Raw genomic sequence first — 27369 nt, 5'->3', positions numbered from 1 at the left:
AATCTGAAGTTTGTTAAGCTGCACGCTGCATATTAAGATGCTGCCTCTCCCTGCAGTGAATCTGAAGTTTGTTAAGCTGCACGCTGCATATTAAGATGCTGCCTCTCCCTGCAGTGAATGTGAAGTTTGTTAAGCTGCACGCTGCATATTAACACAGATGCTGTCTCTCCCTGCAGTGAATCTGAAGTTTGTTAAGCTGCACGCTGCATATCAACACAGATGCTGCCTCTCCCTGCAGTGAATCTGAAGTTTGTTAAGCTGCACGCTGCATATTAACACAGATGCTGCCTCTCCCTGCAGTGAATCTAAAGTTTGTTAAGCTGCACACTGCATATTAAGATGCTGTCTCTCCCTGCAGTGAATCTAAAGTTTGTTAAGCTGCATGCTGCATATTAAGATGCTGCCTCTCCCTGCAGTGAATCTGAAGTTTGTTAAGCTGCACACTGCATATTAAGATGCTGTCTCTCCCTGCAGTGAATCTAAAGTTTGTTAAGCTGCACACTGCATATTAACACAGATGCTGCCTCTCCCTGCAGTGAATCTAAAGTTTGTTAAGCTGCACGCTGCATATTAACACAGATGCTGCCTCTCCCTGCAGTGAATCTAAAGTTTGTTAAGCTGCACGCTGCATATTAAGATGCTGCCTCTCCCTGCAGTGAATCTGAAGTTTGTTAAGCTGCACGCTGCATATTAAGATGCTGTCTCTCCCTGCAGTGAATCTGAAGTTTGTTAAGCTGCACGCTGCATATTAAGATGCTGCCTCTCCCTGCAGTGAATCTAAAGTTTGTTAAGCTGCACACTGCATATTAAGATGCTGCCTCTCCCTGCAGTGAATCTAAAGTTTGTTAAGCTGCACGCTGCATATTAAGATGCTGCCTCTCCCTGCAGTGAATCTAAAGTTTGTTAAGCTGCACGCTGCATATTAACACAGATGCTGCCTCTCCCTGCAGTGAATCTGAAGTTTGTTAAGCTGCACACTGCATATTAACACAGATGCTGTCTCTCCCTGCAGTGAATCTAAAGTTTGTTAAGCTGCACGCTGCATATTAAGATGCTGTCTCTCCCTGCAGTGAATCTAAAGTTTGTTAAGCTGCACGCTGCATATTAACACAGATGCTGCCTCTCCCTGCAGTGAATCTAAAGTTTGTTAAGCTGCACGCTGCATATTAAGATGCTGCCTCTCCCTGCAGTGAATCTAAAGTTTGTTAAGCTGCACGCTGCATATTAACACATTGACTGCCAGACGTTTTTTTTTGCTGTAGATAGCTTCTGCCAAGCCGTTTTTTGAGGATTATGGCTCATTTTATAAGAGCCGAGGATTCGTTTCAGCTTGGAGTTTGTGAACATACAATATCTCAAAAGTACTAATAGAATGTGTACTTTCTCTGTCTAAAAGAGTTAGTTTGTAGAGTTAGTAGTTATGTAAGCATTAGCAGTTGAATACAGCATGGTTTTAGCGTGAAAAAGAATATTCAGAGATAAACGGCTTTTTGTGAAATTGGATGGAACTGTCACTTTAACCATTCATTTTTGGCTCTCTCTCTCTCTCTCTCCCTCCCCCTCTCGCTCTCTCTCTCTCTCTCCCTCCCTCTCGCTCTCCCTCCCTCTCTCTCTCTCTCTCTCTCTCTCTCTCTCTCTCTCCCTCCCTCTCGAGTTGCTTCAACTCCGCCCTCCGTGGGCGGACAAGCTTGTCACCAGTCAGTGCTTTGCTGCTCTCCTGTGCCTGTCTGCACAGCCGCTGTTTGAGGAAGTCGGGATGGACTCACTCGTTTGGAGTTTTGGTTGAGAGAAGCTTTTGCGATTCTGGTCATATTTATGCTGCGTGTTTCAAAGTGTGTTCGTCCACCTGTAATCTATCACCCGATCATAGTAGATCGGCTGAATCTATTATGTAAATTTGCAATCCCGCATCGCCAGCAATCAGCGCGAAAAGGAGAATGGCTGGGCTGAGAATGGCTTGACAAGTTAAAAAAATGCTTTCCTTCCTCTAGCAAGGAGAGCACTGTTGCCACTTAGTGGGTCGGTGGAATGGGTTGTAAACGTTCGGTGGCTCCAATAATTATATAAGAGATGTAAAAGGCTTAGATGCACAACCCACCGTCAAAAAAAAAAAATCGATGCCAAAAACGTGTAAACACGTTGTTGGCAGGGAACAGCTGGATTCTGAAAACGTGTTCATACGTTGTTGGCAGTGAATGAGTTAAGATGCTGTCTCTCCCTGCAGTGAATCTGAAGTTTGTTAAGCTGCACGCTGCATATTAACACAGATGCTGCCTCTCCCTGCAGTGAATCTAAAGTTTGTTAAGCTGCACGCTGCATATTAACACAGATGCTGCCTCTCTCTGCAGTGAATCTAAAGTTTGTTAAGCTGCACGCTGCATATTAACACAGATGCTGCCTCTCCCTGCAGTGAATCTGAAGTTTGTTAAGCTGCACGCTGCATATTAACACAGATGCTGCCTCTCCCTGCAGTGAATATAAAGTTTGTTAAGCTGCACGCTGCATATTAAGATGCTGTCTCTCCCTGCAGTGAATCTGAAGTTTGTTAAGCTGCATGCTGCATATTAACACAGATGCTGCCTCTCCCTGCAGTGAATCTAAAGTTTGTTAAGCTGCACGCTGCATATTAAGATGCTGCCTCTCCCTGCAGTGAATCTAAAGTTTGTTAAGCTGCACGCTGCATATTAAGATGCTGTCTCTCCCTGCAGTGAATCTGAAGTTTGTTAAGCTACACGCTGCATATTAAGATGCTGTCTCTCCCTGCAGTGAATCTGAAGTTTGTTAAGCTGCACGCTGCATATTAAGATGCTGCCTCTCCCTGCAGTGAATCTAAAGTTTGTTAAGCTGCACGCTGCATATTAAGATGCTGCCTCTCCCTGCAGTGAATCTAAAGTTTGTTAAGCTGCACGCTGCATATTAAGATGCTGCCTCTCCCTGCAGTGAATCTAAAGTTTGTTAAGCTGCACGCTGCATATTAAGATGCTGCCTCTCCCTGCAGTGAATCTGAAGTTTGTTAAGCTGCACGCTGCATATTAACACAGATGCTGCCTCTCCCTGCAGTGAATCTAAAGTTTGTTAAGCTACACGCTGCATATTAACACAGATGCTGCCTCTCCCTGCAGTGAATCTAAAGTTTGTTAAGCTGCACGCTGCATATTAACACAGATGCTGCCTCTCCCTGCAGTGAATCTGAAGTTTGTTAAGCTGCATGCTGCATATTAAGATGCTGCCTCTCCCTGCAGTGAATCTAAAGTTTGTTAAGCTGCACGCTGCATATTAAGATGCTGCCTCTCCCTGCAGTGAATCTGAAGTTTGTTAAGCTGCACACTGCATATTAAGATGCTGCCTCTCCCTGCAGTGAATCTAAAGTTTGTTAAGCTGCACGCTGCATATTAAGATGCTGCCTCTCCCTGCAGTGAATCTAAAGTTTGTTAAGCTGCACGCTGCATATTAAGATGCTGCCTCTCCCTGCAGTGAATCTAAAGTTTGTTAAGCTGCACGCTGCATATTAAGATGCTGCCTCTCCCTGCAGTGAATCTAAAGTTTGTTAAGCTACACGCTGCATATTAAGATGCTGCCTCTCCCTGCAGTGAATCTAAAGTTTGTTAAGCTGCACGCTGCATATTAACTCATTCACCGCCAATGACGTCTTTGACGTGTTATCAGAAATAGCCCTCCCCGCCAATGACGTGTTTGACGTGTTTTTGTTTTTATTACTGCAGGGCGTAGTTTAAACACTTCCCCAGCCTGTCACATGGTATCAGGTCCCTATCATCTAAGACAACACGTGAACAAACACATACCGCAGCTGTTGTTTTGAAATTGAGCAGGAGGAAAAGCAGAAAACTGGTAACGCTTCCTTGTGCAGACAGGAGAAACGCCATTGAAACGCGCCTCGGCGCGCTGCACGAGCTGGAGTCGCCTTCCTCTGTGCCAGCCGGGAGAAAGTAATCAAGAGATGTGTTTGATCATCGGAGGAATGAGGAAATGATCGATCAGTTTGCGAGGGCGGTGAGGACGTGTTGAATAGCCGAGGGGAAAACGGGAACGATCAGATAGCAGGGGATATGACAGGGAGACATGGACGAGGAAGGGTGCAAAATAAACACACAACAGCAAGGCACAAGGCAGAAGCGGGAGTCAGAGCAGCCCGCTGTCCTTTCTCAAGAGCTATTCAGTTGGTTCATGTAATCGCTGGGCTGCGTGCCCTCCAGTGTTGCTCCTGGCCAATCCCAGCGCCACAGGGCGTGGTTATTGCTTATCATATGTGGGGTTAGAAATCTAAAAGGGGGATCGTGTGTGTGTGTGTGTGTGTGTGTCTGTCTGTCTGTCTGTCTGTCTGTCTGTCTGTCGGTGTGTCTGTCTGTCTGTCTGTCTGTCTGTCTGTCTGTCTGTCTGCACACTCACTCACACCGAGTAAACTGTATTGTTGAATGTAAAAAAAAAGCACTTCATGTGTATATATATATATATATATATATTTTTTTTTTTGTCATTTGTGTCCTAACGAATAATATTTACATGTCTGATGTCAATACAGTTCAAAATAAAAGAATTGAGAGCGAGTTCTGCATGAGATTGTGTGCATAAATACATAAATGCCATTTTCTGCAATTTCTTTTCTCAGAGAGACATTTTGGGGGAAAACAGGGTGTATATAAATGGCTATAAGTAGAGTACAGAACATGCTAAAAGCTCACTTTTTTTTCCCTGGTGAACCCAGAGACGTACATCTTCATTTTGAGGTATTGCAAATCACTCTGGTGCTAATAGATAATTTACTGTGGGTCTTGAAAGATGACCAACAATTATGAAAATCTTTGGCCTGTGCTAAATATTGGCAGTCCTAAACTGGCGGTGAATGAGTTAACACAGATGCTGTCTCTCCCTGCAGTGAATCTGAAGTTTATTAAGCTGCACACTGCATATTAACACAGATGCTGCCTCTCCCTGCAGTGAATCTGAAGTTTGTTAAGCTGCACGCTGCATATTAAGATGCTGCCTCTCCCTGCAGTGAATCTAAAGTTTGTTAAGCTGCACGCTGCATATTAAGATGCTGCCTCTCCCTGCAGTGAATCTAAAGTTTGTTAAGCTGCACGCTGCATATTAAGATGCTGTCTCTCCCTGCAGTGAATCTGAAGTTTGTTAAGCTGCACGGCACGCTGCATATTAACACAGATGCTGCCTCTCCCTGCAGTGAATCTGAAGTTTGTTAAGCTGCACGCTGCATATTAACACAGATGCTGCCTCTCCCTGCAGTGAATCTAAAGTTTGTTAAGCTGCACGCTGCATATTAACACAGATGCTGCCTCTCCCTGCAGTGAATCTGAAGTTTGTTAAGCTGCATGCTGCATATTAAGATGCTGCCTCTCCCTGCAGTGAATCTAAAGTTTGTTAAGCTGCATGCTGCATATTAAGATGCTGCCTCTCCCTGCAGTGAATCTAAAGTTTGTTAAGCTGCACGCTGCATATTAAGATGCTGTCTCTCCCTGCAGTGAATCTGAAGTTTGTTAAGCTGCACGGCACGCTGCATATTAACACAGATGCTGCCTCTCCCTGCAGTGAATCTAAAGTTTGTTAAGCTGCACGCTGCATATTAACACAGATGCTGCCTCTCCCTGCAGTGAATCTGAAGTTTGTTAAGCTGCACGCTGCATATTAAGATGCTGCCTCTCCCTGCAGTGAATGTGAAGTTTGTTAAGCTGCACGCTGCATATTAACACAGATGCTGCCTCTCCCTGCAGTGAATCTGAAGTTTGTTAAGCTGCACGCTGCATATTAACACAGATGCCTCTCCCTGCAGTGAATCTAAAGTTTGTTAAGCTGCATGCTGCATATTAACACAGATGCTGTCTCTCCCTGCAGTGAATGTGAAGTTTGTTAAGCTGCACGCTGCATATTAACACAGATGCTGCCTCTCCCTGCAGTGAATCTAAAGTTTGTTAAGCTGCACGCTGCATATTAAGATGCTGCCTCTCCCTGCAGTGAATCTGAAGTTTGTTAAGCTGCACGCTGCATATTAAGATGCTGCCTCTCCCTGCAGTGAATCTGAAGTTTGTTAAGCTGCACACTGCATATTAACACAGATGCTGCCTCTCCCTGCAGTGAATCTAAAGTTTGTTAAGCTGCACGCTGCATATTAAGATGCTGCCTCTCCCTGCAGTGAATCTAAAGTTTGTTAAGCTGCACGCTGCATATTAAGATGCTGCCTCTCCCTGCAGTGAATCTAAAGTTTGTTAAGCTGCACGCTGCATATTAACACAGATGCTGCCTCTCCCTGCAGTGAATCTAAAGTTTGTTAAGCTACACGCTGCATATTAAGATGCTGCCTCTCCCTGCAGTGAATGTGAAGTTTGTTAAGCTGCACGCTGCATATTAAGATGCTGCCTCTCCCTGCAGTGAATGTGAAGTTTGTTAAGCTGCATGCTGCATATTAAGATGCTGCCTCTCCCTGCAGTGAATCTAAAGTTTGTTAAGCTGCACGCTGCATATTAACACAGATGCTGCCTCTCCCTGCAGTGAATCTGAAGTTTGTTAAGCTGCACGCTGCATATTAAGATGCTGTCTCTCCCTGCAGTGAATCTAAAGTTTGTTAAGCTGCACGGCACGCTGCATATTAAGTACACACGAATAAACAAACTGCTGTTTCAAAGGGACTTTAGTGTGGGAGCTGCCTGACAGAGGCTGTCCTGTTAGCGGGCAGGGCGAGCAGTGGCTGGCTACACAGCGCTGCCTGTGATTCAGAGGGGAAAATGTTATCGCAGCGAAGCCGTAAACAGAAAAAGGTTCCAGGTCTCCCGTACGGGAACTGGGATACAACACACATAACGCTCCCTGTGCCGCGGGGCCCTGCCGGAACGCCACGCGACGACACACAGTCCATGGAAATGAAGTCACACTTGATGGAGAAGTGACAGCACACAGGAGCCATCGTGTGTCACCGAGTCAGAACGTGTGCTGGCCTGGGTGTCTCAACCTTCACCGAGTCAGAACGAGTGCTGCTGGGTGTCTCAACCTCGACACACTCGGTCGCCGGCGCGCTCGTTTCAGATCATGTGTTTGCTCGGCGGCGAGCGCTAATCCCCCCCCGATGACAAATATTCAAGTGTGATGGCGTCTCTAAAATTAGGCGCGAGTTTGTTTGCGTTGATATTCGACTGGTTTGAGGTCGTTCATTCAAAGGGCTCTTTGAAAAGCTCCGTGAGGTTTGAGGTGTGAAAAGTCTTGGAGGGTCTGGAAGGAGGTTGAATTTGAATGAAACAGACCGGGCCTCGATAGACAATGCTGTTTGAAGCCACATTCAGTGTCCACATCTGGACTTCTGCAGCATAAAGATATTTAGGTTGCATACATACATAAATAAATAAATAAATAAATAAAATGGTCAGACTTCTGAAGTGGTGTAAAGCAGACTGAAGGACTTATGCGCTGCATATTCCAGGACAGAAGGAGTCAAACCAGCTGCCTTGACACTGGTCTCTTTCTTATATGGCTGTCAGTCCACAGTGGAATGGGAAGGGACACTTCATGCTGGAAATATTGAGTGTCGTGGGCAAGGCCGTATAGCCATGGAGTCACCACTGGGGGCAGACTGTGGTGGTGATGTCATTATTCAGCCTGAACCTCTTCTCACTCACCACCTTCTGTCACCCTCCCTGTAAAAAGTGTCTGATTGCAGTGTATTCTTAAAATGATACTGGGGATAGAAATACCAGAATAATACTCAAATTACTAAACATAATTCTGGCTTTAAATGTAGAATATCAAAATAAAATACAAGTTACTGGAGCCAGAAAATGTACCAACCTTCAGAGTTACTTTATAATGAAGTACCCCCCCCCCCCCCCCTTTAGGGCTTTAAAGCATGAATGAGAGATGAATAGAGGGGGGCAGCTATTTCATAAAAGATCTGGAAAGTCCAGGCCTAATGACGCCCATGCTGCTGGGCAGTTGTATACGTATCTTTTTGATCAATTATCAAATAAATTCAATCAATGAAGAATAGCTGGTTATTAGCTTTACACACGTGTTATTTAAAAGTAAAAAAGATACTAAAATGCTTGAGGGGGCTTAACTGGGGCTTGGCAGATTTGTGAGGGGGCTATAGCCCCCCTTGCGCCGGTGTAGCGCCGTCCCTGTGTAGTTATACTGTATATGTAGGTTTACATATTTTATCCAGGCACAAACACACAGTTGTACACATATCATTTTCTCACAGTATATTGCCAAAATACCACATATGATTCACTTGGACTTTAAATGAATAAATCACTTGAAATAAACAGAAGCTGTGTTCGAATACAACAGTCGTTTCAAATAGCCTACCAATTACAAAATACTAAAAAGTAATTGAAATGTGTATTTCAAATATGCATAACGGAAATACTGCCCATCTCTGCCCTCTGGGAATATATATTGTAAATAACTATGAGTATCGCCTTTCTGCATCCTCCTGTCAACATGGCTGAATTCTTTCCCTGGCCAACCGACAGACAGGAAGCTAAAGCACACATGGCATACCATGCTCACCATGGAGACCTCCGTACCATTCGCCATCATCGTCACTGATGGCGCCGCCTGGCTCCCATTCGACTTCACCCCCGATGACGATGTTTGGCCTGGGCTGTTTGGAGGTGGACATTTAGGGAAATGGTCCTGCCAGCAGAGTTATTGTACACTAAAGCCGGTGTCCCATGACAACGTTTGACAGGTCATCCGTTTAAGAGTTCTCCTGACATTTCAGTGAAATCCATGGCAGTTTGAGAATTGAAAGGCCTTTCCATGAATTATGCCTGGTCTGCTCAAGAAAGCTCCTTCTACAGCAGATCTCTCTGCTTAGTCAAACTCAAAGTTCCTTCTAGATGACATCGCCTATGCTTAGTGAAACGCAAAACTCCTTCCAGAGGAGATCTCTCTGCTTAGTCAAACTCAAAGCTCCTTCCAGAGGGCATCTCTCATGCTTAGTCAAACTCAAAGTTAAAAAATATGGTGAATCCAAGACAGTCTTCAAACTAAGATGTCACACCCTCTCTCAGGGCCAGGTTTCCTCTTGCTCCGCTCGGTGTGGCGGCGGTTCCATGGCTGCTGCTCGAGCTCCAAATCTCTGAGGCCCCCGTTGATCTCCGACATATTTCCTGTTACTCTGTCAAGGCCGTGCTGAAAGTCACAGCTCTCCGCGAGGCTGCTGGACGACACCTGTAACTTCCAGTCTGGCTTCCCAGCCAAAGTCAACTCGTCTGCAGCATCACAGTGTGCTGGGCAGCCAAGACAATCCCATTCATGTGATGTGGAGGCCACGCTACTTTCTCTCTCTTGTGGCTATATATGTGCTTGAGTTCTTCTGGAGTGTGTTGAGTTCTGGAATGTGTTGAGTTCTGGAGTGTGTTGATTTCTGGAGTGTGTTGAGTTCTGGAGTGTGTTGATTTCTGGAGTGTGTTGAGTTCTGGAGCGTGTTGAGTTCTGGAGCGTGTTGAGTTCTGGAGCGTGTTGAGTTCTGGAGCGTGGTGCTCCCACCTGATTGATGAGTCAACGATGTGATTCCTGGAACATCATGGAGCTTTGAGAGACAGGGAAAGGGAATTTGATAAATTCTCGGTCAGTAGTAGTACATATAGTACACAGTACATGGGGCGGCTTTAGCTCAGGCAAGACACTTAACCCTCCTTGCTCCTGATGGTGTGTAGGCACCCTGCGTGGCAGCCTGCCGCCATCGGTGTATGAATGGGTGAATGTAGACTACCTACTGATTGTAAAGCGCTTTGGATAAAAGCGCTATATAAATGCAGGCCATTTACACAGTACACAGTACACAGTACATAGTACAGTCACGGCGGGAACACACCAGAAACGTCTCCGAGGCAGAAGCGCCGCGCCGCGGAGGCACTTTGATTTCAGTGTCCTTGTTAACCAGGAACCAGGAAGGAATCGAATGATTGATTCTGGTCTTGGCTCAGTTATGGAAAAGTCATGAAATTGTACATCACAGTGTCTCTGTGGTGTGTTGTTGTCTCTGTCCTGTGTGTTGTCTCTATGGTGTGTTGTCTCTGTGGTGTGTTGTCTCTGTCCTGTGTGTTGTCTCTGTGGTGTGTTGTCTCTTTCCTGTGTGTTGTCTCTGTCCTGTGTGTTGTCTCTGTGATGTGTTGTCTCTGTCCTATGTGTTGTCTCTGGTGTGTTGTCTCTGTGGTGTGTTGTTGTCTCTGTCCTGTGTGTTGTCTCTGTCCTGTGTGTTGTCTCTGGTGTGTTGTCTCTGTGGTGTGTTGTTGTCTCTGTCCTATGTGTTGTCTCTGGTGTGTTGTCTCTGTGGTGTGTGTTGTTGTCTCTGTGGTGTGTTGTCTCTGTCCTATGTGTTGTCTCTGGTGTGTTGTTGTTTCTGTCCTGTGTGTTGTCTCTGTGGTGTGTTGTTGTCTCTGTGGTGTGTTGTTGTCTCTGTCATTGTGTTGTCTCTGTCCTGTGTGTTGTCTCTGTGGTGTGTTGTCTCTGTGGTGTGTTGATGTCTCTCTCCTGTGTGTTGTCTCTGTCCTGTGTGTTGTCTCTGTGGTGTGTTGATGTCTCTCTCCTGTGTGTTGTCTCTGTCCTGTGTGTTGTCTCTGTCCTGTGTGTTGTCTCTCTCCTGTGTGTTGTCTCTGTCCTGTGTGTTGTCTCTGTGGTGTGTTGATGTCTCTCTCCTGTGTGTTGTCTCTGTCCTGTGTGTTGTCTCTCTCCTGTGTGTTGTCTCTGTCCTGTGTGCTGTCTCTGTCCTGTGTGTTGTCTCTCTCCTGTGTGTTGTCTCTGTCCTGTGTGCTGTCTCTGTCCTGTGTGTTGTCTCTCTCCTGTGTGTTGTCTCTGTCCTGTGTGCTGTCTCTGTCCTGTGTGTTGTCTCTCTCCTGTGTGTTGTCTCTGTCCTGTAACGTCAGCCTGTTGTGCTGAAAACAAATGTGTGGAAGATGAGTCATCCTCATTCAAACTGTGGGCACAGCTGAGATCTTTACTGGAGCAAAAGTCAACATGTCCACAAAGGTGAAGAGCATTTAACCTGGAGTGAGAGTGAGACGGTGACGTCAAGACTCATTGAAATGTCTACGAGTAAACGGTCACAATCTCTTTAAAACACAAGAGACTGAGTTCTGTCAAGACCAGAACCACTCGCCACAAGAACAGCTTCTTCCCAACCGCCATCAACCTCACCAACAAGGCCCGGAAACCCCTTCCACCAAGGACCTCACCAACATCCTCCCACAAACCCCACTACCTCCTCCTGAACCCAGCTCATCCCCTGCCCCCACTGACTCATATCTAATTTAATGCCTGTTTACTTAGACTGTAAATGAATGTAAATTCACTGCTTATTGAACGCCTATTTAACTCAGACTGTAAATTTCATGGAAATTCAATGTAAACTCATATTTAATATCCACAGAACACTCCTCCACTCATGTACACACACACACACACACACACACACATATATATATATATATATATATTTTTTTTGTATTGCACTTGCAATGTTTCCTACTTTTTTATCTAGTTACTTTCAAAATGTAATATACTACATATTACTAGTTACTTTCATTTGAAAGTAATGTTTTAAAAGATATTTGCAATAAATAAATGAATGAATGAATGTATTTATTTATAGTCCTGTATTCTTGCATCCATATCAAAAACTCATACAACAGGGTGTACCAACTCTACATGCTTAGTGCAACATAATACGATGCTGCCCTCTGCTGGCACTCAGTAAGCAGTGCAAGCAGGGCAACACAACAGGTTGGTGTGACTGAGACCAGTCAATCCACCCATGAGCAAAGCACTGAACCACAGCCTGACCTCTGACCTCACATTACGTGATTCATTGGACATTACATTCAATTGAGAAGGGTAATAAGGTGCTATGAGCTTCTTAAGATATGATGCTGCCTGACCATTAAAGTCTATTCTGGATTTGACTGGGAACCAGTGCAGAGAGGCTACCATGGGAGAAATATGATGTCTTTTGCTAGTTCTTGTTAGAACACGTGCAGCAGCATTCTGAATCAGCTGCAGGGTCTTTAGGGACTTTTTGCGGTAACTTGATAATACAGAACTGCAGTAATCCGGCCTTGAAGTAACAAATGTGGACACATTTTTCTGCATCTTTCTGAGACAGGATGTGCAGACAGGATTTTTGCAATGTTACGTAAGTGAAAGAAGGCACTTCTTGAGATTTGTTTTATGTGGGAGATAAAGGACAAATCCTGATCTAAAAATAACTCCCAAATTCTTTACGGTGGAGCTGGAGGCCAAGGTAATGCGATCCAGAATACCTATATGATTAGATCATGTTTCTCTACAGTGCTTTAGGGCCAAGCACAATAACTTTGGTTTTGTCCGAATTTAGGAGCAGAAAATTGCAGGTCATCCAGATTGGAGACATTGATAAACATAATTATGCAAATTATCATGTGATGTCATCTAGCAACTTCTAGCGACTTTCTGACTTTCAAATATTGATTATTTCACAGATAAACCTAACTCTGCCCACTAAACAAAATCACACCCAGACTCAGGTGTTGAAGTAAGAGGTGTAGGTGTGCAGGTCTCACCCTGCCTTCTCCTCAACCCCCCCCCCCCCCCCCCTCTCTCTGACAGTGTGTGTGTGTGTGTGTGTGTGTGTGTGTGTGTGTGTGTGTGTGTGTGTGCGCTTAACAATGAAATCAAGGACAATATGGCTTTAGATCGCCCATCAGCTGGTAATGTAGCTGTTATGTAACGTAATTTACTTGCTGTAAATGGATGGAGCTGACGTTAGCCACTTGTATCCAAGTGCTAACTAGCAGTTTAGCATCAATTTTGGGGTCCGCTGCTACTGCTTGACTCCATTTACTCTTCTCACTGTTTTTCCATTGATAGAAATTGAACGTGGAAACAGTGGTGTAGTCTACCTTTTTTCAGAGGGTATACTGACTTTGACCTTAACCGGAAGTGGGCGTGGTTTCGGCCGGAAGTGGGCGGAGATTCGACCAATTTTGTTGTTGTTGTTGTTCCTCCCCAAATTTACAGAATAGCTTCAGCTATCAGCTTCATCTTGCTTCTTCGGTCGCTATTCTCTCTCCTGAAGATTTGTTTACCAACGGGGAGAAAGCCCCACGTGATAGCCACCCGTCAATCTCTCTCTCTCTCTCTCTCTCTTTCTCTCTCTCTCTCTCTCTCTCTCTCTGCTCAACGCTGTAACACCATTTTATTTTGAAATTCAATTGACTTTGCCATTCCCCACGGATATTGTCGCGTTATTCCTTCATGGCTTGACAGAAAAAGTCTGCCTTCATGCGCCTAGTCGGCTTGAAAATAGAACTCACGCCTAAACGATGAAATCGGCGCAGCTCAGGCGAGGCGTGGGTATACGCAAGGTTCACGTTGAGGCGCCCTGTGTACACACCCTCATTGACTAAAAAGGACGCCTATTTGTGCGCTTTCTAACACACAGAGCGCACAGGGTGAATTTTGTGAATGGAAAGTGAAAACGATACGTATCATAGCGCATTTCCCAGTGTGCATACGCAAGTCATTTCGCAGTGTGTATACGCCGTACCTGCGTATCACGTAGACTACACCACTGCGTGGGAATGCAAATGATTCACACTGGACCTGTGTGTATAGGTTGCAATGCGGAAAATCTGCACGCAATTTCACATGACATTTCATACCACATCTGTGTGAAACGGCCTTTATATATATAGAGCCCAGAACCTTCAAAATAAAAGCCCAAACCTTCAAAATAAAAGCCCAGAACCTTCCAAATAAATGCCCAAACCTTCCATATAAAAGCCCAGAACGTTCAAAATAAAAGCCAGAAACCTTCAAAAATAAAAGCCCAGAACCTTCAAAATAAAATCCCAGAACACATACACACACACACACCTTCAACATAAAAGCTCAAAACCTTCAAAATAAAAAGCAAGAAACTTCAAAATAAAAACTGAGAACCTTTCAAATAAAAGCCCAAACCTTCAAAACAAAAGTTCAGAACTTAAAAAAAAAAGCTCAGATACTTCAAAGTAAAAGCCCAAAACCTTCCAAATAAAAGCCCAAACTCTTCAAAATAAAAGCCCGTACACCTTCAAAATAAAAACCCCAAACATACACAGACCTTCAAAATAAAAGGCCATAGACCTTCAGCGCAAAACACACACAGACCTTCAAAATGAAAGTGTGTGTGCGTGCGTGTGTGTGTGCGTGTGTTATACCCGGTCGGTTTCACTTGTTTCCATTGCAAATCAATGCATGTACAACATTTATGACAGTGGATTTTTGTTCTTTTTCTTTTCCTTCTTTGTGTCACATGTCCTGCATGTGTTTACTGCACACTTACATTAAAGGCTGCAGGACAATTTATGGCCTACATGTCAAACATAAACATAAGTAAAATCTTGTAGCATAATTTATTTTTATTGCCGATTCCCATACATGTCAACACAGCCCCTACATGCTGGTGAAACCTATGGGGAGGTAAATGGGTGTGAACGTGAATATTAATAACCCACTACACACCCAATAAATCATTTTGACTGTAGCCACGCCCACTGTGTGCCTATTGGCCACCGCGCGCTTCATGTAGGCTACGTCACCACTCGGTCATTTAAATAGGCTCTTGCGCAATGTGATGAATAGCGCTGCTGTCAGACAGACGGTAGAGACGGATGAAGGCAGGCGCATACCCGCACACACACACACACACACACAGACAAGCCAAGCCGCCTCAGGTCGCCTCCTCTCGGCTGCATGTAGCTGTGTGTCTCCGCGGCTCCTGGACACACTTTCCCCCAACTCTCTCTCTGTCTGTGTTGCTGTGCCATGCTCTGCTCTGCCGGAAGACACAACATGGCAACTCTGACCAAGCTTATATAACTTCAGCCAGCGGATTCCCCCCTCGCTCCCCCCATTTTCTTCTTCTTCTTCCTTTTTTCCGTGTCCAGGCTTCTCAAACTTCTCCACAGGAAACCCTCCGGCTCGTCAAGGTAGGAGCGACGTCACTCTCCTACGCTACTAGAATAACACTGAAGGCAACATACTGCTACAGTGTTGCTCTCTGTCTATTTATCAGCATTATGTTGTCTCCAAACTGGCACTTTTCCAACAGTCACATTTGGGGACTTCATCTCTCTCTCTCTCTCTCTCTCTGTCTCTCTCTCTCTCTCTGTCTCTGTGTGTCTGTGTCTCTCTGTCGCTCTCTCTCTCAATTCAATTAACTTTATTGGCATGAAGAAATAAATACTCTACTCATGTTGCCAAAGCAACATTGGAATTTTTTTATCCGTTTAAATCACAGCGTTACACACACACACACACACACACACACACACACACACACACACACACACACACACACACACACACACACACACACACACACACACACATACACGTAGGCTACATACCTTAATACACATAAACATTATGCGTAATGACATTACACAGGTAGGCTATGGATCTGCAGTATTGTGTTACTTGAGAGTGTGTAGAGGTATCCTACCTCTAGTCTACACACTCATTTACACACACCTACATAGGCTACATACAGATATATTCACTTCCTGTAGCCTACTACTCAAAAAGTGTACGTTCAGAGGAACATAATGTACAGTACATTGTAGTATAACAGTATAATATAACAATGTGTACTGTTTCTGTTTGAATGGTTCTCTCACTGTCTTTTGTGTGTGTTTGTGTGTGTGTGAGTGAGTGTGTGTGTGTGTGTGTGTGTGTGTGTGTGTGTGTGTGTGTGTGTGTGTGTGTGTGTGTGTGTGTGTGTGTGTGTGTATGTGTGTGTGTGTGTGTCTCTCACACACACACACACAGAAAATACTGTACATTGTTGACGCCAAAGATAGTTTTTCCCTAGTCGTGCTTATTAGTCATTATAAGCTTCTACTTGCTGGTATTTTCATGAACAAGGCTGTGATATTTGCTTTTCTTGTGACGTTTATCTGGATATGTAGTGAAATATCAATGAGTTCCTGTGGAAATCTATTTTCTTCACTGCGGTTTATGGTTGGAATCAACCTGTTACCTGAGCTCTGTTATCAGTCAGTTCCATAAAATAACCACCAATAGAATCAGAACTCAGTGATATGTACAGAAACACATGCATTGATACATAACCAATATTAACATTGCTGCTGATAACCGATATTTTCCAATGTCAATATGATCTTTATAAAAACAAGTTTCTATGATAATAACATTTTGTGCATAGTGAAAAACACATGTAAACACTGTGAATGTGAAAAAGTTCTGTCTTTATCTTTTCCAAAACATTTGGAAAAGCCCATAAATCATAGATTTAGCACATTGTTTCCTCTCAATATGAACATTTTGGCCGATCCCGCTGTTATTTTGCTCATCGGACCCGATATCGATATTAAAAAATGACTAACATCGGCCGATACCGGTATGATCGCAGATATATCATGCATCCGTCTCAGTAAAATGGATATAATGACTAAGTGGGTAAATGCAAATAATAGAAGCGCTAGAACAGTCTGGTGAGTTCAGAAAATTAAATTACTTTAATGTAATATAGCCTTTAAAATAGGCCATATCACAATATTACAATATCCAAAATCTAAACAATATCTCTAAATATGTCTGTATTTCATGTTCAAACCTTAATACTATTCCATAATAACAGATTCATAGATCTTTCCAATGAGTTTGGAAATTGTAAAGAAACAAGTTAACTAAAAGTTGACTAAATAAAAACAGGACGATGTTGACTAAATAAGGACATTTGACACAGGACTAAGACTAAGACTACATTAAAAATAGCCAACGAAATTTACACTACAGTGGAGACCACCTACCCACTGCCTAAACCCAACCTGTGGAGACCCCCCTCCCCCCCACCCAAAGCCACCCGCACAGCCCCACGGTGTAACTTGACCTTTGCACAGAGATGGGAAGTAGATAAGTACAAATACTTTGTTACTGTACTAACTACTAAGTAGGCTTTTCAGTTATCTGTACTTTACTATTCATTTTTTTGACAACTTTTTACTTTTGCTCCCACACAAATATTTGTACTTTCTACTCGGCCCAATTATGCTCAACGTAAAATTTGTAGTCGACTAAAATGTTGACTACCAAAAACAGGATGAGGTTGACTAAATATGATAAAAACTCACGAGGACATTTGACACACAAGACTAAGAGACTACATCAAAAATGAGTTGACAAAATGATAACTTCCTGTTCCTGCCTGTGCCCAGCCAAGAGCCAGTGAGGGCGCAGCATGGTGAACAGCCAGGCGTCAGGGCCCAGGTCGTGTGCGGGCTGCGGGGGGAAGATCGCAGACCGCTTCCTGCTCTTCTCCATGGAGCGATACTGGCACACGCGCTGCCTGAAGTGCTCGTGCTGCCACGCCCAGCTGGGCGACATCGCCTCCACCTGCTACAGCAAGGGAGGCATGATCCTCTGCCGCAGCGACTACATCAGGTGAGGAGAGGGAGGGGGGGGGGGACTACATCAGGTGAGGAGAGGGAGGGGGGGGGGACTACATCAGGTGAGGAGAGGGAGGGGGGGACTACATCAGGAGAGGGGGGGGGGGGGGGACTACATCAGGAGAGGGGGGGGGAGGAAGAACAGCCTGCTCCCCAACATACAATGTCTGCATTGTACGATCCTGCCATTCACACATACGTAGAATATCACGTTTCTGAAACCAAAATACGTCCATATCACGTTTAGATACGTGTTTATCAATGTTGTACACGTCATAGAGTCTGCTATTGATAGGGATGCGCCGATATATCGGCCGTATATCCGTATCGGCCGATATATCCGTATCGGCCGATGTTGGCCTTGTTGACTGCAATCGGCCTATCGGCAAAAAAACCTATCGGTTGTGTTGAAAAAAGGTTGTGTTCACCGATTGCAGTGAGCTTTTGAGTTGGGTCACATCATTTCTGCGTGGCTACTGTACTGTCCCTGTCACACAATATATATATATATATATATTTATATATATATATATATATATATATATATATATATATATATATATATATATATACATATACATATATATTCCCTATGGCCAGTAGGGTGTTGTGGTCAGGGTGGCCGTGTTCGATCCCCAGGTTGCCAAAGTCTACATTTCAACTGAGAGTCACATTTAACATTTATGTTATTGAAGCCTAAAGGTCCTTACACATCAAGAGCGATGCGAATATACGGCATGAAATTGCGATGCGAGTTTTGACCCACCTGTCAATCACAGCCACAGATGTGTACACGTCGGAAGCGAATTTCTGAAAAATCGACCGTGGTTCGAAAAAATAAACGCCGCAATAACGCTCAGCGAAACTTTGCCGTTGGTATGCACGGTTGCATTGACTGATATAGGTTCGGAAAATATTATTGACGTGCAAATTAATCGCACGAAAAAAACGCTCCCGATGTGTAAGGACCTTAACCCTAGCCATAACTCAAACCATAACCCAAACCATAACCCAATCCATAACCCAAACCATAACCCAAACCATAACCCTATCCATAACCCAAACTATAACCCAAACTATAACCCTAGCCATAACCCAAACCATAACTCAAACTATATCTCTAACCATAACCCAAACCATAACCCTATCCATAACCCAAACCATAACCCAAACTATAACCCTAGCCATAACCCAAACCATAACTCAATCTATATCTCTAACCATAACCCAAACCATAACCCTAGCCATAACTCAAACTACAAACCTTACCATAACTCAAACTATATCTCTAACCATAACCCAAACCATAACCCTAGCCATAACTCAAACTACAAACCTTACCATAACTCAAACTATATCCCTAACCATAACTCAAACTACAAACCTTACCATAACTCAAACTATATCTCTAACCATAACTCAAACCATAACCCTAACCATAACTCAAACCATAACCCAAACCATAACCCTAGCCATAACTCAAACTACAAAGTACAAACCTTACCATAACTCAAACTATATCTCTAACCATAACTCAAACCATAACCCTAGCCATAACTCAAACTACAAACCTTACCATAACTCAAACTACCGGTATATCCCTAACCATAACTCAAACTATATCCCTAACCATAACTCAAACTATAACTCAAACCATAACCCTAACCATAACCAAGCTGTTTAACTTGCCTAAACATAGCCACAGTTTAACGTGGGAAAGGCAGCGGGGTTTTCAAATGAACCACCATTTTGTTTCAAACCTACATTGAGATGCAGAAACGTTCAAGGCTGACATTTTATTCTGCTGATTGGGTTGAAGGAGGTAGGGATGAACGAAGCTGCCATGTTTTAGCTAAAGCCTGTGTGTGTGTGTGTGTGCGTGTGTGTGTGTGTGTGTGCACGTGCGCATGCGCGTGGGTGCGTGTTGTGTGTGTGTGTGCGTGTGTGTGTGTGCGTGTGCGTGTGTGTGTGTGTGTGTGTGTGTGTGTGCGCGCGTGCCTGCATGTTGTGTGTGTGTGTGTGCGTGCGTGCATGCGTGTGTGTGTGCTTTGCAGACTGTTCGGGCACAGCGGGGCGTGCAGCGCCTGCGGCCAGTCGATCCCAGCCAACGAGATGGTGATGAGGGCACAGGGGAACGTTTACCACCTCAAGGTAAGCCCCTGGCCTCTGGGGGGCGCTGCGTCTCCCACTGCTCGTCTGACACAAACATCTGGGCGGGGGCGGAGACTCAACGGGGCGGGCTCGATATTGGGAGAGGGAGAAATCACAGCCTCCCCGATGATTCCTGCCTCGTACGCCTTTACCTTAGTTCAGCGGTGTCACATTCATTTGAGTTCACATACGACACAACAAAGAAAATCAAAGCATAATGACTTAGAAATAACACCTCCAAATGTAAACAATGACAGGTATACATGAAAAGAACATGTTTTCACATACTGGATTATCTCAACTGTCTGTAACTGTGCAATTCTCTATCGTCAAAGGTGCTGAAAATACCTGATCATTAGTGATGAATACAGAAAACATGAATAGGCTACTTCATATTTATTAACGTGCACCTGAAACCTGGCACCTCTTAGCCTTCACATGTGCATCACATTGGATTGAAGGACTTGTCAGTGCAATTTTTACATTGTGCAAAGTCCTCCTGTGGACCGGATTGGACCCTCTGGCGGGCCGGTTCTGGCCCCTGGGCCTTAGCCTTTGTTCACACCAGGCGCTTAACATAAGCAGCGCTGAAGCTTGACTCACGCTGAAGGTGAGCTCACGCCTAAACCAACCGGTCACACCAGACACTCTCCTTTCCTCAGCACCGGGCTCGGAGCTGCTCCACTGGCCCCTCCCCCCTCCATTCACTTCATGCATGGCAGCTTCACGCTTGGAAAATAGGACTGAATCCTGAACGATCGCGTGAGCAAGGCGCGCGCGCGGCTTGAGCAAGCCACGCGCGCGGCTGGTGTGAACGGCTTCGCCTGTTAACAAGGTTAACAAGCTAAATGAAACTTGTGGGTTCAGCGTAGGTTCAGCGTAGGTTGAGTTTAGGTTGAGCGTTGCTTGGGCGTATGGTGTGAACGGGCGCTGCTTAGTTTGACTGGCAAAGCGTTGACAAAGTCACGTGACTGTCCGGTGTCCCAGCTGACAAAGTCACGTGACTGTCCGGTGTCCCAGCTGACAAAGTCACGTGACTGTCCCAGCACATTTCCTGTTTGTCTTCCCCTTGAAAACATGGAGCTGTTTGATGTTTAAAAGGCATTTTGCAAACAAACGAGACATTTTGATTCAGATCAAAGCTTCAGTTTAGCTCAGTCCTACTTAGAGCTGCAACCATTCATCGATTAGTCCAACGCCAGAAAATTAATTGACAACTATTTTGATAATCGATTATCGATTGATCGTTTGATTAATTGTTTTTTTAAGGGGAAAAAAGTCAAAATTCTCTGATTCCACCTTCTAAAATGTGAATATTTCCTGTTTTTTTTTACTCCTCTATGACTGAATATCTTTGGTTTGTGGGGAAAAACAAGAGATTTGAGGACGTCATCTTGGGCTTTGGGAAACACCGAACGATATTTTTCACCATTTTATAGACTAATGATCAGTCAATGGATTAGTCACAAATCGATTGATCAAGAAAATAATCTACAGATTAATCGATAATGAAAATAATTGTTAGTTGCAGCCCTAGTCTTACTGTATATTTCAGATTGACCAATAATTATCCTCACTCTCATATCAATTTCTATAGTATTGGTTTAAGTCTTGCTGTATCAAAAGAAATTGAAATGCATGCTGGCGCTCTGACTGACCTCTATGTACGCCTTTAAACGCTGCTGATGGACTAACTAGTGAACCTTGACCCTTGACCCCCCAGTGTTTCAGCTGTGCCACCTGTAGGAACAGACTGATGCCCGGCGATCGCTTCCACTACGTCAACGGTACAATCTTCTGTGAGCACGACAGGCCCGGCGCTGCCTTGCTCAACAGCCACCTGCCTCCACTTCAGACAGACCAGAAGGTGAGAGGACTGCTGTCTGTTTGGTGCAGGATGTACATTCTCCTCATGTCAGTGAGGGATGGAACCATATTACATTTCACAGTAGGGGATGGTATTACAGTAGGGTATGGCATCAGTTCAAGTTCAAGTTCAAGTATATTTATTGTCATTGTTAAATTGCTCCAACAACGAGATATAGACAAGCATCTCCCTGAGACGTACAGTGCAACACCAGGTAAAGTGCATCGGCCCAAATAATAAATACATACAATAAATAAATACATTATTCTATAAAGGCATCAGAGTTAGTGACTGTTCAGTAGTGCATGTAAACAGTGAGTCCAGAATGTTGTACAGAGTTTGTGAGCAATGAGTGTGAAACAGTCAAAGTTGGTCAGAGTTCATTGTTCGGGGGGGGCTGGGCTGTGTTGTGTTTCGAGGGGTAGTGTTTAGCAGGCTGACAGCTTGTGGGAAAAAGCTGTTAAGCATCCTGGAAGTTTTAGAGCGGATGGACCTGTATCTCCTACCTGAGGGCAGGAGGACGAACAGGTGATGAGCCGGGTGAGATGAGTCCTTGATGATGCTGAGGGCACGGCGCAGGCAGCGGGAGGAGTAGAGGGAGTGGATGTCCGGGAGCGAGGTCCCAATGATTTTGCCCGCCGTTTTGATGACGCGCTGCAGAGCGTGCTGGTCTGCTTTGGTGCAGCTGGAGAACCACACTGACAGACAGTATGTCAGCACGCTCTCGACGGCACATCGATAGAAGTTCACTAGGAGCCTCTGTGGGAGGTTTTCATGCTTAAGTTTCCTTAAGTAGAAGAGGCGTTGCTGTGCTTTGCCAATCATGGCGGTTGTGTTGGCGCTCCAAGACAGCTCCTTTGTGATGGTCAGACCAAGGAATTTAAAAGACGTGATGATCTCCACTGCCTCCCCGTTGATGAACAGGGGGGAGTGGTTGTGGTGGCTTGACTTGCGAAAGTCTATAATCACTTCCTTGGTCTTTTTGGTGTTGAGCTCCAGGTTGAGGCCGCGGCACCATTCCTCCAGCCTCTGAACCTCATTTCTGTAGGCAGACTCGTCGTTGTTAGTTGTTAGTTGGTATGGTATTACAGTAGGGTATGGCATCAGTTGGTATGGTATTACAGTAGGGTATGGCATCAGTTGGTATGGTATTACAGTAGGGTATGGCATCAGTTGGTATGGTATTACAGTAGGGTATGGCATCAGTTGGTATGGTATTACAGTAGGGTATGGCATCAGTTGGTATGGTATTACAGTAGGGTATGGCATCAGTTGGTATGGTATTACAGTAGGGTATGGTATCACAGTATATGGTATTTCACAGTGTTAATTCCCCTCCCCTTTAATTAAACGTTGCTTTTTTTAACTGAAACTGAAACTAATATGAGAATGTTTCCACAAAGGTCCTCCATTATGAACGTATAGTATCACATGCTATATCACATGCTGTATGTTGGTGTTCACTGAAATTGACAAAGATTAAATCAGTTGAAAATGGGGTCGTTGCAGCAGGAAATAAATTAGATTAACATATCAATTACACGCAGCTAAGAAAAGTATGTAAAAATAAGAATATAGCCAAATGGGAGGTATTTATCACAATGTGCCTGTTTCCACACTAGACTGTGGCATGTCCAAATGTATGAATGAAAGAGATCAAGAAGAAAAAAATATGAAAGCAGGTGAAAAACAGGAAATCTGGATGTTTTAACTTGACAACATAAACATTCTAAATTGCCGCCTCGCTGACTTCCTGTTGTTTTCTCATACTATAACTGACAGGAAATAAGCGAGGTCTCAACCTGTTCTCTATCAACACAATTCTGTGAAAACGGTCTATATGCAGTATGAAATATATGCAGTATGAAATAGTGAGAAAATGATCAAAAATCGAAACATATGACAAAGTCAGTTGCTTCCTACGCTGTTTGCACACATTAGCCTAATATGATATGTATCAGAATAATAGGTTATGTATAATAAAAAATGATGTATCTTATTGTATTTTCTTATTGTATAGAGAGTTGTATTTTTTATTATTCTTGTATGCACATTAGCAGATGTTACAGGAGGCCATACATGTGGACAGATTGTGTCTTCCTCAGCATGGCTCTTACGCTTGTGTTTTGGCTGCAGGTATGTTGAGCGACCTCACTCTCCCTCGCCCGCTACTGATGCCGCTGTCGTGGATTGTCCTCCTCGTCCAGAGATGATCCCGTACCAGAGACAGCATACCTACCTACCTACCTACCTACCGCATACATAGTCACGTTTTTATGTTGTGTTCCATGTTAAGGTGGTCTGTGCCACCGTGCCCAGAGACTCACGTGTGTCAACTACATGTACTGGCGAGGGGCCTGTTTGGACTAAAAGGACACGTCGGAGGGAAAAGCCACGACGGATAAAACCGACCTGAATGGACGCTTGACTGCCGGTTTTTGCTTGTGCCATGTGGCATGTTTAACCCCGCCCCCCTGATGTTGTATTATGTTAATCTGGGACCTTGTATACAGGATCGGCATTTTACAATATGATTTTGCCCGGGCGGCAAGGCTAGAAATCAAAGGGGTGTCCGAAAAAGCTTCCAAAGGTCATAGGGAAACTCGAGTTGTGAAAACGGCTTGACGGAAAGTGGGATTCAAACCCGTGACTTGGTTCACCCCTCTGCACCACCTTGTGTGTACGGACAATCTAGTGCAACAAGAGAAGAAAAAAGTGTCCTATGATTACCATGACTTTTCATACACCCTGTACCTGTATGATTACCATGACTTTTCATACACCCTGTACCTGTAGAAAGGTTACCATGACTTTTCATACACCCTGTACCTGTAGAAAGGTTACCATGACTTTTCATACACCCTGTACCTGTAGAAAGGTTACCATGACTTTTCATACACCCTGTACCTGTATGATTACCATGACTTTTCATACACCCTGTACCTGTAGAAAGGTTATCATGACTTTTCATACACCCTGTACCTGTAGAAAGGTTATCATGACTTTTCATACACCCTGTACCTGTAGAAAGGTTACCATGACTTTTCATACACCCTGTACCTGTAGAAAGGTTACCATGACTTTTCATACCTGTACCTGTAGAAAGGTTATCCTGACTTTTCATACACCCTGTACCTGTATGATTACCATGACTTTTCATACACCCTGTACCTGTATGATTACCATGACTTTTCATACACCCTGTACCTGTATGATTACCATGACTTTTCATACACTCTGTACCTGTAGAAAGGTTACCATGACTTTTCATACACCCTGTACCTGTAGAAAGGTTATCATGACTTTTCATACACCCTGTACCTGTAGAAAGGTTATCATGACTTTTCATACACCCTGTACCTGTAGAAAGGTTACCATGACTTTTCATACACCCTGTACCTGTAGAAAGGTTACCATGACTTTTCATACACCCTGTACCTGTAGAAAGGTTATCCTGACTTTTCATACACCCTTTACCTGTAGAAAGGTTACCATGACTTTTCATACACCCTGTACCTGTAGAAAGGTTATCATGACTTTTCATACACCCTGTACCTGTAGAAAGGTTACCATGACTTTTCATACACTCTGTACCTGTAGAAAGGTTACCATGACTTTTCATACACCCTGTACCTGTATGATTACCATGACTTTTCATACACCCTGTACCTGTAGAAAGGTTACCATGACTTTTCATACACCCTGTACCTGTAGAAAGGTTACCATGACTTTTCATACACCCTGTACCTGTAGAAAGGTTATCATGACTTTTCATACACCCTGTACCTGTAGAAAGGTTACCATGACTTTTCATACACCCTGTACCTGTAGAAAGGTTACCATGACTTTTCATACACCCTGTACCTGTAGAAAGGTTATCCTGACTTTTCATACACCCTTTACCTGTAGAAAGGTTACCATGACTTTTCATACACCCTGTACCTGTAGAAAGGTTATCATGACTTTTCATACACCCTGTACCTGTAGAAAGGTTACCATGACTTTTCATACACTCTGTACCTGTAGAAAGGTTACCATGACTTTTCATACACCCTGTACCTGTATGATTACCATGACTTTTCATACACCCTGTACCTGTAGAAAGGTTACCATGACTTTTCATACACCCTGTACCTGTAGAAAGGTTACCATGACGTTTCATACACCCTGTACCTGTAGAAAGGTTATCATGACTTTTCATACACCCTGTACCTGTAGAAAGGTTACCATGACTTTTCATACACCCTGTACCTGTAGAAAGGTTATCATGACTTTTCATACACCCTGTACCTGTAGAAAGGTTACCATGACTTTTCATACACCCTGTACCTGTAGAAAGGTTACCATGACTTTTCATACACCCTGTACCTGTAGAAAGGTTATCATGACTTTTCATACACCCTGTACCTGTAGAAAGGTTACCATGACTTTTCATACACCCTGTACCTGTAGAAAGGTTATCATGACTTTTCATACACCCTGTACCTGTAGAAAGGTTATCATGACTTTTCATACACCCTGTACCTGTAGAAAGGTTACCATGACTTTTCATACACCATGTACCTGTAGAAAGGTTACCATGACTTTTCATACACCCTGTACCTGTAGAAAGGGTACCATGACTTTTCATACACCCTGTACCTGTAGAAAGGTTACCATGACTTTTCATACACCCTGTACCTGTAGAAAGGTTACCATGACTTTTCATACACCCTGTACCTGTAGAAAGGTTATCCTGACTTGTCATACACCCTGTACCTGTAGAAAGGTTACCATGACTTTTCATACACCCTATACCTGTAGAAAGGTTACCATGACTTTTCATACACCCTGTACCTGTAGAAAGGAGCATTGACTTTTCATACACTCTGTACCTGTAGAAAGGTTATCATGACTTTTCATACACCCTGTACCTGTAGAAAGGAGCATTGACTTTTCATACACCCTGTACCTGTAGAAAGGTTACCATGACTTTTCATACACCCTATACCTGTAGAAAGGTTACCATGACTTTTCATACACCCTGTACCTGTAGAAAGGTTACCATGACTTTTCATACACCCTATACCTGTAGAAAGGTTATCATGACTTTTCATACACCCTGTACCTGTAGAAAGGTTACCATGACTTTTCATACACCCTATACCTGTAGAAAGGAGCATTGACAATTTGACATTTTCCAATAGTCCGTTTTTTTATTTTCTTTTCTGATGCCTGTTCAATGTATGAAAACAACAACTAAACCATAGTACAAAATGAAAAATCCTATTAAAAAGACTTTTGTGTAACACGTCACGAAGTGAACGGAGCTCATTTCCAAGGCCGTTAGCAGCATTAGATTAAGGCCGTTAGCAGCATTAGATTAAGGCCGTTAGCAGCATTAGATTAAGGCCGTTAGCAGCATTAGATTAAGGCCGTTAGCAGCATTAGATTAAGGCCGTTAGCAGCATTAGATTAAGGCCGTTAGCAGCATTAGATTAAGGCCGTTAGCAGCATTAGATTAAGGCCGTTAGCAGCATTAGATTAAGGCCGTTAGCAGCATTAGATTAAGGCCGTTAGCAGCATTAGATTAAGGTCGTTAGCAGCATTAGATTAAGGTCGTTAGCAGCATTAGATTAAGGTCGTTAGCAGCATTAGATTAAGGCCGTTAGCAGCATTAGATTAAGGCCGTTAGCAGCATTAGATTAAGGCCGTTAGCAGCATTAGATTAAGGCCGTTAGCAGCATTAGATTAAGGCCCTTAGCAGCATTAGATTAAGGCCGTTAGCAGCATTAGATTAAGGCCGTTAGCAGCATTAGATTAAGGCCGTTAGCAGCATTAGATTAAGGCCGTTAGCAGCATTAGATTAAGGCCGTTAGCAGCATTAGATTAAGGCCGTTAGCAGCATTAGATTAA

The 27369-nt window shown here is 43.9% G+C and overlaps 1 protein-coding gene across 1 annotated transcript; it reads left to right on the top strand.

Moving 5' to 3' along the window:
- Positions 1-14827: 14827 nt before the first annotated feature.
- On the top strand, positions 14828-24017 carry LOC310783463 (LIM domain transcription factor LMO4-B). Its single transcript, XM_083644327.1, has 5 exons — positions 14828-14975; positions 17226-17451; positions 19511-19607; positions 21331-21474; positions 23611-24017. The coding sequence occupies exons 2-5, from the start codon at positions 17249-17251 to the stop codon at positions 23617-23619; spliced, it is 453 nt and encodes a 150-aa protein (XP_083500453.1). The 5' UTR covers positions 14828-14975; positions 17226-17248; the 3' UTR covers positions 23620-24017.
- The last annotated feature ends 3352 nt before the right edge of the window (positions 24018-27369 follow it).

This window comes from Poromitra crassiceps, assembly GCF_964638095.1.
Source record: "Poromitra crassiceps genome assembly, chromosome: 10".
Lineage (NCBI taxonomy): Eukaryota > Metazoa > Chordata > Actinopteri > Beryciformes > Melamphaidae > Poromitra > Poromitra crassiceps.
Note: the sequence above shows the minus strand (reverse complement) of the source record. Positions and strands in the feature narration are given on the sequence as shown.

Coding starts and splice junctions, on each gene's coding strand:
- LOC310783463 (XM_083644327.1), top strand. CDS start 17,249: ATGGTGAACAGCCAGGCGTCAGGGCCCAGGTCGTGTGCGGGCTGCGGG. Junction 17,452..19,510: donor TGCCGCAGCGACTACATCAG/GTGAGGAGAGGG, acceptor TGTGCTTTGCAG/ACTGTTCGGGCACAGCGGGG. Junction 19,608..21,330: donor GGAACGTTTACCACCTCAAG/GTAAGCCCCTGG, acceptor TTGACCCCCCAG/TGTTTCAGCTGTGCCACCTG.